This window comes from Nipponia nippon, unplaced genomic scaffold, assembly GCF_047370975.1.
Source record: "Nipponia nippon isolate SJK-2023a ecotype South Korea unplaced genomic scaffold, ASM4737097v1 scaffold_4, whole genome shotgun sequence".
NCBI lineage: Eukaryota > Metazoa > Chordata > Aves > Pelecaniformes > Threskiornithidae > Nipponia > Nipponia nippon.
Window position 1 is genome coordinate 40,260,098 of NW_028262358.1, and position 14,379 is coordinate 40,274,476.

At 36.0% G+C, this 14,379-nt stretch overlaps 1 protein-coding gene across 5 annotated transcripts in view; it reads left to right on the plus strand.

Annotated features, from left to right (window-relative positions):
* CEP170 (centrosomal protein 170) overlaps positions 1 to 14,379 on the plus strand; it is a 104,765-nt gene that overhangs the window by 72,207 nt on the left and 18,179 nt on the right. For 4 of the 5 annotated variants that reach the window (XM_087775476.1, XM_087775477.1, XM_087775479.1 and 1 more), the window contains 2 exons: positions 4,916 to 6,742; positions 12,817 to 13,051. In XM_087775476.1, coding sequence (XP_087631602.1) covers positions 4,916 to 6,742; positions 12,817 to 13,051 — 2,062 coding nt within the window. The remainder of the gene's footprint in view (positions 1 to 4,915; positions 6,743 to 12,816; positions 13,052 to 14,379) is intronic. The other variant, XM_087775480.1, reaches the window with a different exon arrangement.

A 14,379-nucleotide genomic window follows, 5' to 3' on the forward strand; every position in this document is an offset into this window, starting at 1 on the left:
CAGATGTTCAGGCTATGTCTCTCCTTAGTTAAACTATTTGCATTCCTTATTTTAAATGCTTTGTTCTTTAAGATCTACACTCTTGACTCTAATGAAGTTGCTTACCTTACTTTCCTACTTCTCTGCTGTTTTCTTCCTCTCAATTTCACCTTAGAGATGATGATTTGACACAGAATTCTAGTGTAATTTTTATGCCGATACTTGTGTATTGAGGTGGAGTTACTGTATCTCTTCATTACAAAATTGACGGGTAACTACAAAGGGATGTCATGTTAGTGAATGCGTCATATTCTGAAAGTGATACGCTGTTTAGCGATCAAGAAGTAACTAATTATCTGTCTGCTACTTGAGGTATGTTTTTGTCCTGCAATTCCACCATTTCCTCATATTGACTTTGAAATTTTCAGCATCAAAACAAAGTTTAAAAGATTAGGGGATAAAATGCGTTTTAGAAGTAGAAATGCTTTTCTGTGTACACCACTTCTGAAGACATACTGCCATCTACAGAACATGTCCAATAACCTCTTGTTAGACGTTGGTGACTAGAATGAATTATTTTTTCTAAAGTTTTGAGCATCTTTTTAGGTTTTTCTTTATTTCCCCAAAAGTTACATTCACAAGTGTAATGTGTGTTCTCTACTTTTTTGTTATAGCTGCTGGCTTTCTTCAGATTTTCAAGAATCCATGTCTGTTACAATTTCAGAGCAAGCTACATCTTTGACGTATAAGTTAGTCTCTCAAAAGACTGCATTTTCAATTGATAAAACCAAGTCTTTACTGCTTTCAGAGCGGAACCCTGTGATTCTCTCCCTGCTTAGACTGCAAACCTGGTCCCAGCACTCTGCCCAGCAGTCGGGCCTTCTGCAGAAAAGAAGATTGCGTATTACTAAGTTCTTTGGGTTTTCGCTGTTTTTCCCACCACCACCACCTTGGGTCCTCAGACCAGTCTAAAAGTGTAGTGACAGAGATTTCTCTAAAGTGTTTATCTATTCCACATGACATATTAAAAAAAGGGGAGGCAAAAACCCAGTAGTGATATTGTACATATTTTTCTGCCCAAATTTTAGGTTTCTTATTAAGTTTAGATAACTCCCTTTGTTCCTGGCCCAGGTTAGATGAACTGAACCATTGTCTGAACTGCTCAATCTTGAATCCCATTGGCGAGAATTATATTTATTTTTCTTTCAAATTCCCTCTGTTCCTTCTACAACACCTTAACTTAGTTGGAACTAATATATGCATTTCCTAAGTGGATTTGTGATAGATTTATTTGACTGCCCTCAGATTTCAGATAACACTAATAAATTAATTCAGATACTTTTTATGTTCTTAATAGAGATTTTACCTGTACAACTTATTCTTTACTGGAAAAAAGCCAGTTAGCTTCTTCACAAAAGAGTTAGCTTTTAGTTCTGTGTATTATTCTGGCACAATAAAAAGAAGAGAAAGAATATGACTTTTAATTCTGAAGTTGAATAAATAACTTGACAACTTTAAAAAAAAAAAAAAAGGTGAAACTGAAATATTATTGGGGATTTCTTCCAAAATGAAGCTGCTGTTATGTATTGATTAGTAACTGAATTTCTATTCAGGTTTGTATTCAGCAGATGAGAGTATATGTAAACATGTTTAATTAACTGGTTCATCAAATATAGTTCTATTTCTGATAACTTACTTTTTGAGGTATGTTCACATGGTTTTAAAATCATAGAAGGTGAGGCCATTTATTAAAGCAAGCAATAAATCACATCCCCAAAAAGTAAAATGAGACTATGAAGTTGGAAAGTTTACAAAGAAATTTTGCTTTTGATGTTGCGTAATGCAAACTTTTGTATCAATGCATAGAAGAATTCTTACCAGCAACTGCTGCTTCTATAGTAGCTTTTCCACCTCTCATAGCAGTTGAACTTTGCATAGGATACTAAAAGTCAAAGGAGATGGAAAGGGGAAAAATTAAATTATCTGATATACCTTGTACATAGAATAATGGAAACCAAGAGCAAATTTTGCACTACTTGGAAGGATCAGGTATACATACAGGGTACTTAAAATCATAGCTCTTGAGACTGATTCTTTTGGTTGTTGTAAATTGTCACTTTCAGATGGGACACTAACTAGAATCTTCTTCAGAGAGATGAATGCTTCTTTTACCATTATAAGAACTTTATTATTTAGGTGAAGCAACTACTGCATAGTGCATACCCATACTGCAAGAATTCTAAAATACTTAAGGAGAAATCCAGAAAGCATTCAAGCACCAAAAATATAATGAAAATACAATTTGATATGTATGTCTAAAGACCAATTCACAACATCTGTCTTGTTGGCTTAGATGCCTGTATTTTCTTTAGAAATCTTAGTAGTTAAACTTCATATAACACGTATATAGCCAGAGACGGTGCTGAACAACTCCACACCTTTCTTCTACTAAGGGCTGCTTGAAATTCACCAAGAAGCAAGTTACATGCCTAAATACATGTAAAAGATTTGATCTGGTAGATATGTCTGAGAGAAGTTAATCTTCACAGATAGCATTCATATTGATTTTCATTGAACCGCCAATTTTTTTATAATTTGCAAGAAAAATAGCCCAGGAATTAGAAAACCTTGCTTAGATTTCAGAGATACCTCCTGCTTCTCAAATGATTGTCCTAATACAGATTATACAAAAAAAAGTGTGAGTCATTTTGCATTTGTCATCAAAGGTGTGACACTGTGCTAAGAGAAAAGAAAGATTGGAGAGCTCAGATAGAAAGTAGCAGATGTGTACAATTGTACAATATGTACAATTGTATACATACAGCATGATTGTTGATACTCAATTAAGTGCTTAGAGAATTCTTGCAGAGGGAAGCCCTATACTCCAGTTTATATGCCTAGAATAGCGAATGTTGGTGGCAAGCCTTGATAGAAAGATCCCAAGAGGGTTTGCAGAGCAGTCGTTTATAGATCTGTCCTGGTGAAAAGTGAATTGACAGATGTGTGTTAGTAAGTATGTCACATTATATTGCAACAACCGCCAAATGAACTTGCAAAAAGAATTATTTTTCTGTCCAAATATTCGAAGTCAGAGCAAATCATATTATCTCTGAGTAATAAAGGCTTGTTTCTGACAGCACAACTGCTATGTTTGTTAAATGGGCAAGGAAGGAACAGTCATCACAGTGGAAAAATGAAGTTTGGTTTCTAAAATGGGGGTATTCAGCATCAATTATTCCTTGCAACAGTTCATGAGATGGACCTATTTTTCTACCTAAAGAGCATTCTATATCCACTAAGAATTCAATGAAAGTGCCTTCACAGTAGTACTGCATTCTTTTGATGCTTTTTATACATTTTCTATATATTTCTATACTACAGTGTCTTGTTTGGGTTAAAAGCATTCTTTTGGCGCTCTCAACCATAGTAAGGTCTGTCTTCATGAGTAGGGCTTTTCAATACTGCTGAAAGAGTGTCTCCCAGCCCTGCAGCCTCTTCCTTGAGGGGAGGTCTCGCAGGGAGAGGCTGTAGCCCCTTGGTGAGACAAGACCTTGAGCTGTGGAACAGGCAAGTAGGGAGGAAGGAGGGGCATCTTACTCCGTTCAGTAGCTTTGAAATCTGGTGCTGAATGTGATTAGGAATGTAAGACTTGCATTCCACTCCCTGTTGTAATGGTGTGCTGATATAACAGTGATTCGTTGAGTACCTATTTTAACCTCCTGTAAGAGCATAAAAACTTTACATTCATACAGTCCCACTGTACACAGCTGGCTAAAAGAGTTTTGATTTCAGGGGGAGCATGTCTCATGTAGCTCAAATTCTTGTATCTACGAAAACTTTCCTTTTTATATGAGAGCGATCCTAGCCCATATTGTGGAACATATACACTGAAATTACAATGAAGCAGGAAAAAATGCCATAGTCCCTCTGCAAGAGTGACACAAATGTTCATGAAGTGTTCCCTTTCCCAGTATACAGTCGCAGAGTGTCAGCAAGGTAGTAGTTAGCCCAAGATGCTGCACATAGACGATTGTTCAATCACAACCAAAATTATCCATGGTTGGGAAGAAATTCTGCCTGTCTGTAGCAGAGCAGAAGGAAAGGATGTTACTCTGTCTTTGCACTCTTACCCTGCATCTGAAATGACTCCTTCCATTTTCCTGCAATATGCTAGTTTTAGGAAGTACGCTTTTGGAAGATGGCGTTTTCTGTCCTGGTCACATCTCTGTGATAAACCAGAAATGGTTCATTGCAGTAATTCCACTGCAACCTTTTAGACATTGCTTTCATAGACACATACATTGTGTCGAATGAACTGTTCTTTTGTATGACACTCTTAACATTAAACCTCTAGTAATACAGAAATATTTTTTTGATATATGTAATCTCTTTAATCAGGAGATAGCTGTTCTAAGTTACCTTAGCACATTATTTTGTTCTGGTTTTATTACCAAATGTATTGCAACAGTGGAATGAAATAATATAGCTAGTTATGTACAAGTTACTATAGTTTGGTAGTTAATGTAATTCACAAACGGAGTTTCCACTCTGTAATTAGAGGAGTGTTTCCACCCTTTCCTGTAAAGAGGAAATGATGCCTAATGAGAATAGGACAAGCAGTAATGGGCTAAATTGGAGAAAGTCCAGCTCATGTTAAAGAATGAGAAAATTATTTTAAGAGTTATCTATCCAAATAGCTTACAGGGATAGTCAAATCTCCATCAATTGAGATTTTTAAGAACTTGTTAAATGTTTTTAAACGTATATTTGTCTAAGTATAATTGATCCTGCCATAGAACAGAGTAATGGACTAATGACTTTTTTCAGTTCTGTTTCATGGTTTTTTAGTAGTCTTACACAGTCTTAAGAATGTAATGTTTCTATTTACCTTGCTATTGAATGACTTCTCAGATACTTTTTTCTTTTTCATTTTTAGAGACAGACATCAGTGAGTCTGGTATTTCCGTTAGAAGTGCTGGTTCAGCTGCTTCTATGACCAGCCAAGGTGAGCGGAAGAGAAGGACACTTCCACAGCTTCCCAAAGAGGAGAAAGTGAATGAAAGCTCAAAAGCAAAAACTACATCTCATCAGAGATCAGAAATAGGTGAAAAGCAAGACACTGAACTTCAGGAGAAAGAAACTCCCGCTCGTGCCTCAGATGCTGACAGCAGAAGTATAGCTAAGTCAAGCAGAACAATGAACGGTCTTTCACCCAAAGCTACTGGAGACAAAGTTTTTTCTTTCCCCAGCTCTTCCAGTAAAGAGAGAGTTGAAACTGGCAGAGAAACTTCTGTGGTGAAACAAGCTTTAGCAAAAATTCAACAAGAAAGAAAAGAGCAAGGACACTGGACACCCACAAAATTATCCTCTACAAAACCTGCTGCAAACCAGGTTGAGAAGGGTAGGGAGGAGATTGCTATGTCACCTAAAACTTTGGATAATCAAGACAAAGCTCCTGGGCTTGTTACAGATAAAGGAGAAATAAAGTTGGCACAGAGTGAGGGAAAGAGAAGAAAAAATGAGGAAACTATTAAAGGACAAAGTCCTAAAGCATCTGGAGGAGAAAAAAAGGAATCTTCAAAACCATTAGTGAGGCAAGGTAGCTTTACTATAGATAAGCCTAGCACAAATATACCTATAGAACTTATTCCTCACATTAATAAGCAAAGTGGATCTGCTGCCCCTCTAGCATCTGCAAACAGGATACGTGACAGAAGTGATTCAGTGGACACTGATTCTAGTCTAGATACAACACTCATTTTAAAAGACACAGAAGCTGTAATGGCTTTCCTTGAAGCTAAATTGCGTGAAGAAAATAAAACTGATGAAGGTCCTGAGACTCCTAGCTATAACAGAGATAATTCAATATCACCAGAATCAGATGTAGATACAGCCAGCACAATCAGTCTCGTTACTGGTGACAGTGAAAGAAAATCCACACAGAAGCGGAAGAGCTTTACAACCTTATATAAAGACAGATGTTCCTCTGGTTCCCCTTCAAAGGATGTTTTAAAATCTTCTGCAACAAGTGCCAGAGAAAAGATGGAAAAGAAAACTAAAAGTCGATCTTCAGATGGTGGGTCTAGAGCTGATGCTCGCAAAACTGTGCAATCCAGTGGAAGAATGAGACAACCATCGGTAGATTTGACAGATGATGACCAAACATCTAGCGTACCTCATTCTGCCATTTCTGATATCTTATCATCTGACCAGGAAACCTACTCTGGCAAATCACATGGAAGAGTTCCTTTTGCCTCAGCAGATGAACTTCTACATTCCAAAATGGAAGGAAAGTCAGCTAAATCAAAAACCTCTCCTGTTGCACTTGGGCAATCTAGTAAATCTACCACTCTTCCAAGACCTCGTCCTACAAGGACTTCTCTCTTGCGCAGAGCACGGCTTGGTGAAGCCTCAGATAGTGAGCTAGCTGATGCCGATAAGGCTTCAGTGGCTTCCGAAGTGTCCACTACAAGTTCTACGTCAAAGCCTCCATCAGGGAGGAGAAGTATTTCCAGAATAGACTTACTTGCTCAACCTCGCAGAACTCGACTTGGCTCTTTATCAGCACGTAGTGATTCTGAAGCAACAATAACTAGAAGCACTGCCTCATCTCGTACCCCAGAAGCTATTATCAGAAGCGGTGCAAGGTTAACGTCAGCAGGAGATAGCAGTAAAGTTTCTGCTAGAACTCGAGCCAATAGCATTTCTCGACTTTCAGATTCAAAATCCAAATCTTTGGCTTCAGCTCATAATTCTCCCTCAGGTATGTGAGATTATTTGAACTAGTCTTATACAATACTAGATGTTTCTCATATGTGAAATATTTTTTTTTTTTTTAAGGAACAGTTCGTATGAAACATTTGTTGAGTTTTAGTTGATGCAGTCTTTCTCTTTAGAGTAAGAGGCTTCCTTGGCAGGACTTGTCGATGTTTCTCACTTAAAATCATAAAGACAAGAAATTGTAATCCTTTAACTCTTTGGATATTTTTTTAACTTGACACCAGTAACAGAGAATTGCATTGAGGCATTCAGATGTGGCAGCACTGATTTGCATTAGTACAAAAAAAATAGCAGAGATCTCTTCGCTCAAGTCATAGTAGTAGAAGTTCAGAAGGTCAGCAGCACTTTTTACTACATAGAAGATACACTATTTATTCGTAAGGTAGGCTTGTAAATATGCTGAACAGTAAGTGTTACCTGAGGTGTACCCTGAGCATCTGTAGAATAATTACATTTATAATTTAAGATCAGCTTCCAGAACTACAAAAGTAAGATTTGTTTGGTAAGAATAATAACAGTGAAGTAACAAATGGAAAAATTAAACACAAACACTACCTAACTAAATATCGTAAAGTTAAGTAATTGATATTAAAATGTTTGCCTTGCCTTGGAGCAGTTGCTGTTCTCTGTTCCAAATCATGACAATTTATGATTTCATCATTATTTCCAAATCATGTTGATCTTCTTTTGTGTGGTAGTTCCTTTACTATAATATTATCTTATGTATGGAAGGAAAAATATACAATTGATTAATTTTAACCTACTATTCTGTTAGAAGTTAACATAACACTTTAAGTGCAAGCAGTGTGAAAGGCTGCTAGTTTTCTTCCAACAGCAATATTAAATCAAAATTAAAATGTCATAATTCTAAGGAAGTCAACTTTCATGTGGAATGAATATCTAAAATTGATGTCCTCTTGCTTTTTGAATTGTCATACTACCAGCTTGACCTTATTTGAAGCCAATCTGCAATCTAAGAAAAAAGTAAATAGAATAGCTTCCAGTGTTGTGTGTTGCCACTAAGATTATGTTCTCCTTTACTGTATCCCATTCAGAGTTGATATAAACATCTGTGATACTTAGATTTCCCACAGGCCCACTGGCTTTTTGTTGCTTGTATGTCATAAATGTACCTTCTTGGGATTCTTAGCAGTGGTTATTCCCCAGACAGGTATCTTTTGGCTGTGTCAATTATTAGCTGAATAGAAATTTCCGTAGAGATACAAATGAGGTGTTCACTGAACGATAAAGTTGAATCTGTTTAATATTATGACAGGTGTCTACAAAGATACAAAAAAAAGGTGAAACTTCAGAGAAAAACTCAGTCTTTCCTTGTAAGATATCATTGGAAAACTAGCATGTTTTCAATTTTAATCAAAGTTTTAAATTGATGTGTGCAGCCTGAAAGGTGGCAACATTAGGTCAGGGAAGAGTGTCAGTTAAGACTGCTTCTATATGTTTACTTTAATAATTAACACTAGTTCACATTGTGATATTGCTGATTTTTGAAAAGGGAAACCCCAGATGTTACTTGTCACTTCGCTGCTCCTTGTGTTTTTGGCAAAACTATATATGGATTTTGAGTTCTGTGTCTGTGTGAACTATTACATGCTTCCTAAACTTTTCCCAGGTTGCTGCATTGAAGTGGTTTGATGCTTCTTTTCAGGGGAGTTGGTGTATCTTTCTCTTCCCAGTCTACTAGGCTGTCACAGTCATCTTGGTTTAATGTTCGTTTCTTTTACCTCCATTACACAGTCGAAGTTTACTGTAGCTTGTAAAAATACTCTGTTTTCAAGAGAGAAAAGATGCCATCTTCTCATGAGCTACCCCAACCTAATAAGCTAGGTATTTTTAAAAGACTGTTGTTAGAAAAATCTACAGCAGAAATAGCTTCTGTCATAAAAAGCTTTAGCAGTTTATATATCACAATCAGGGAGAAGCCTGTATCAATGTAAAGTCGAAAATCTGAAAGTAATTAATAAAGCAGTCAGATATTTTCATAACAGAAGCATGGCTTAATAAATCAATCAAGTCTATGTAAGTAAAGCATATTATTACGACTGTTTAGGATTTGGAGTTCCGGATTTTGTCTGTATATCAGTAAGCTTATTGTATAATTTTTTTACTGGACTATTTAGAGTATTCTTTAGGAAAATCTGAATTCCTTTAAAAGTGATGTAATCTTCTAGTATATATAGAAGTGTATATGTATCTCTGTCTCCTGTTATATATAGGCCACTACTCAGTACATCCCGATTTTCCCATTAGCATCTTATAAAATGTTGCTAATAACTACCCAACACATCAAGTTATTAATAATATTATTTATTATTTTATCCTTAGAGAAATGTATTTAAAACATCTTTGAATAGGCTGTGTTACTTGTATGCAATATATAAAGATGGAACGTAGCAGAAGCTCTTCAATCCAAAGCATATAATTCCTGAATTTAATTTTGTTTCTAGAAAGTCAACAATTCACTTAATTTTGGCACTTCTGGAAATTACTAATGAAGTGCCTGACAAAAGTGCCTCCACTGTTTTAATGTGTTTTACTTCAGGCACATTTAATAAAGGCATAACAGTGATGTATTTTGTTGTCTTCCTGGACCTAGAAAGACTGGAAAATGAATGATCATTACCAATACAGGGTTTGGGTTTTTTTTTTCTTGTACCAGAAGACTGGCTGCTATCAAAGTGGTAAAAATGTTCCATGGGGCTTCTCATCAGAGTTCAGTTAACATTACCACATTGTAGATCACTGAACATTGGCAGCAGAATCTTGCTTCTTAAATCCAGTCTACCAAAGAGAAAATTATTTCTGCATTTCCCAAATCTTTTTGAATGTTCAGATATACATGCGTGTAAAAAGGGGGCAAAAAAGATGTCGTCACTGAATTTTTTTATTGTCTTGTACTTCATGTGGATGAATTGCAACATAATAGCATTAAAATTGTCAGAGCTGTCAGCAAGTCCATAATTTCAAGAATCTTTTTTAGTCCTTGATACAATTAAGTATTGCTTACTTTTAAATGAAAGGGCAAGCAGATAAATGGAATGTCTTGGATGAGAATTACCAGCATTAAAGTAATTACCAGGGTGTTTCTGTGGTAGGAGGCTTGATAACTGACAACACCGTGAAGACATGTGAAGCAGAATTAGTAATTTTATAGCACAAGCAATGAAAGATTTAATCAAGGCACTGAATCATCAAACAGTAGAGTGTTATCAATAAAAACAGAGAAGAGCAAAGACCTTTTTTCACAATTGCGGAGGAAAATTGAAGATGATGTTACAGAAGGAGCTATGTATTGGGAAAACGAACAACAGGATCAGACCTAGTGCAAAAGTGCTAAGATGCAACTGTAAAATTAAGCATTGAGTCAGAAGAGAGAGACCTTGAGCAATGAGCTGTGTTTGGCAGCTCTGATGGCTTGCTGACCTAGCTGTCATTGTAAATAACTAGCAGATAGGTTGATCAAAGCTGTTGAGGTATCTCTGGGGGAAAGAAAAAAAAAAAGGTTTGAGCATGAAGAGAAAATAACCCTTATTAACTGCACTTTAGTATTATTGCACTACTGAGCACCAAATTTCAGGATCTTTGAAATGGATGAACCATGAGAAGGCATTGCATCAATGAGAGTAGCGTATTTTATAAGGGACATGCTAAATAAAGGCTGTCCTCAGATCTTAGAAGTGAGATTATGGTGTCCAAATCATTAAACTTGCCAGCTTGAAGTGTTGTGAACACATTATACCTTTCGCAAAATAGTCACCAAATTAGGTTTGTCTGCTGATTATTTTAGCCAGGGTTTTGGAGGATTTTCTAGTTATTGGTACTGATATTCACAGTCTTTGGTGTCTGAGATAACTAATTGTACAATAGCTTTCAGAAATCTACACAAACTACAATGGCATTTTGGGGCTGCATAATTTATATAAAAAAAAAAGCATATATATGTGCAAATGTATGGCTAGCTTAATGGGAAACATGCTTGGATATTGCTTGTCATGAATCATACAACTTTGAGATTTTTCCTGTTAAGCCTACAATAACTTTTTCCCATATTAATGAGAAACCCATTAATAATATATCAATAAACAACATTTTAAGACCTTAAAATTTAATGGTCTTAAATGTTAGAGGGGTTTTATGGTACTATGTAGACAATTGTTATTGATGTAATTTCAGTTAGTATCTCTGAAATGTTTAAGCTTTTACAAAATTCAGTATTTTTGATTGAATGTATAATTTAAGAATCTTTTCCTAAAAAGTGTGGGTGGAAAAGAGGACCTAAGACTAATCTCATCAATACATTATATTTAAGCAAATGCTTCTAATCTGAATGTTTTAATACGAATTAACATGATAAAACACTATTTTGTACACAGAGAAATCCAAGCTTCTCCCAGACCCAGATGCTGATGTTGAAACTTACAGTGGTAGAGTACTAGAAATCAAATCTGTTTCTGATATTTCACTTCTCATTCAATTTTTAGTTTTTAAATATATGATTACATATGCTCATTGTACAGTGCTGAGTTGCTGGACTAGCTCACTTGAGAGATTTTAAGATAAATTTTATATTTATTTTGATGCATATAATTTGAACTGGGACAAAGAATTTAAACAAAATTTGATGATAAAATGTGGGCCCAACTCATAAAGCTCTTCGGACACTGGTCACGCATTGCTTGCATGATGTTGGTGGGGAAATGTGCTTTTTCTGCTTATGTTCTACTTCCCTAAGATCAAAACAAGTTTGAAACCTCTAAAAAGAGAACAATAAGTGACTGGAGAGACTTTTTTATTTTCTTGAATAAAGTTAGAATATTCACAAAAATTAGTAGAACTGGACGTGATTTGAAGCCCACATTTAAACCTGGAAAAAATTACAGAAGCATTATTTTTTCAGCAATTAAAACTGGATTATTTATATGAGGGAAGGGATGTAAGCTTATACACCAATGTCATATCCTACATACTGTAATCTTTGAGAGCATTACACAAGTCTTTTCTCAACTAAAAATTACTTTCAGTATTTGTTACTTAAATTCATATTGATGTGTACTTCATTTGTAGTGTTTTTTTAAATGTTTCAGGAGAAATCATTATTACTTCTTGCATTTTTCTTTTACTAAAAACAATATGCATTACTTGAATCTATTATTTTTAAATTACCAAGAGGTGATCACATGCGTTTTAAAATTTCTGCAGTAATTATAGAGCCTCATGAATGTCAGTGAGTTTGGGGGACTAAATTCCCTGCAAGAATTTAGCAGGTTCTCGTGATGGGCATTCCTTTACACTTAGTGATATCTCTTCCGGCTGGGAATGTTTGAGGATAGCATATCTGAAATGCATTTTCTAGACTTTAGTAATTCAGAGGGGGACGAGAGCCTCCTACTTAGTTTCAGTTCTCTTATACTTCAGGCTGTCTTCAGCAACATGACTGTGTACGCTTTATGTGCTACATGTGAGACTGTATGTTTTTAGCACTGAGGCTGCTGTTTATGTAGATGTGCTGCTGATTTTAATAACACGGTATTAATTTTAACATATTTTTTTCTGTATTAAATACATAATGCATCATCTAGGATTTTTATGCTTTCCTTATGTAAGCATGCATTCCAGGCTTGGTGCCAGCTCCATCCTTCCTTCACGTCTCTTCATTTTTTTGTGTATCATGTAAACCTTGAATGAAACTTGGGAAAAAATCTGCAGAAAAAGTGCAATCTGACTATATACTTAAATGTTAATGAATTGGGCCCTTGTTTTGTAATACAGTTTGCTTGAGCTCATATACAATTACTGGCTTTTACATCTTATTTCACTCATCATTATACAAAGAGCATCCATTTTATGTTTTTATTAATATTTATTATTTAACACAAATTTTGTAGCTTTCTTTTTGAGATGTAGTAAATAAACCTTTTGTGAGGTATCTGGGGATTGATAATGAACAGTTGTGTATTTTTGTGATGTTACTGAAATAATATTGTTTTTTCTTATTAAAGATGCAATAATAATTCTTTTTTAATAATTAAACTAATTTAGTAAGTGCAAGATGGAGGCGCTTTCCTACAGATTATGCTTCCACCTCAGAAGATGAATTTGGATCAAACCGTAATTCCCCTAAACATACCCGTCTACGTACCTCTCCAGCCCTGAAAACCACGCGACTGCAGAGCACTGGGACAGCAGCTCAAAGTAGCAATACATTCAAGCACAGAATAAAGGAACAGGAAGACTACATTCGTGACTGGACTGCTCACCGAGAAGAAATAGCAAGGTTGGTTTGAAAGGAGTGCCTCTAAAATAAGAAACATTTGTACCCAACCAGCTATACAGGCACACATACAGGAGAAAGAAAGCTAATGGATTTTCTGTATCACTCTACTTACTGTTTTCATTCACTGACTGAATGGGTAATTTAAAATTCTTCTAATGAGAGACTGGCAGACAGAACACTTATGTTGCCAGCACATCTCTATCTAGTGGAAAATGATAGTAATTTCTGACTTATGATAGCCAGATCCCAGAATATGAACTTCTAGTTGCATTAGTGGGACTTGCAGAGGAACTTTGTGTAGAACTCTTAGTTGCTAATGGTTATTTCCTGAGGCTGAAGTATATCTGATTTTGTAGTACTTTTTACATTATATTGAGGTAAAATTTCAGATCGATGCATAGGTGACAGAGAGGGAAAAGTGATTTTGGCAAGGTGAGAGACCACGTTCTCATTTGAATTTTTGGTTTATCTAGACATTATTTCATGTTAGATATTTTCTGATTTAAATCATAAGTATTCATCAAAAAGTAATTTCTTTTGTTGCGAGTCCCTGAGATTAGTATAGCAATTCCTCCATTATTGCTGATAGCACTCTGCTTCAAGTGAACCAAAGAAAAAGGTAGTCGATTCTACATTCTGCTAACCAATTGTTCCCATATCATGCAATACCCAGGCAGTGAAAACTTCAAATAGCTTACACTAAATAAATAAAATTATACAAGTATTTAAATGTTATTTAAAACATAGGTGCCAATGTTCAGGTTCTGAACCTTTTCACAGAACTTAATTTTGAAGCCTAAACAAGAAAAGTGTTTTCCTTTTAAAATTAATCATAGAATCATAGAATCGTTAAGGTTGGAAAAGACCCTTGAGATCGTCGAGTCCAACCGTTAACACTGCCAAGTCCACCACTAAACTATATCCTTAAGCACCATGTCTACCTGTCTTTTAAATACCTCCAGGGATGGAGATGCAACCACTTCCCTGGGCAGCCTGTTCCAGCGCCTGACTACCCTTTCAGTGAAGAAGTTTTTCCTAACATCCAACCTAAACCTGCCCTGACACAGCTTGAGGCCTTTTCCTCTTATCCTATCACTTGTTACTTGGGAGAAAAGACCGACCCCCACCTCGCTACAGCCTCCTTTCAGGTAGTTGTAGAGAGTGATAAGGTCTCCCCTCAGCCTCCTCTTCTCCAAACCAAACAGCCCCAGCTCCCTCAGCCGCTCCTCGTAAGAGTTGTGCTTTAGACCCTTCACCAACTTCGTTGCCCTTCTTTGGACACGCTCCAGCACCTCAATGTCCTTCTTGTAGGGAGGGGCCCAAAACTG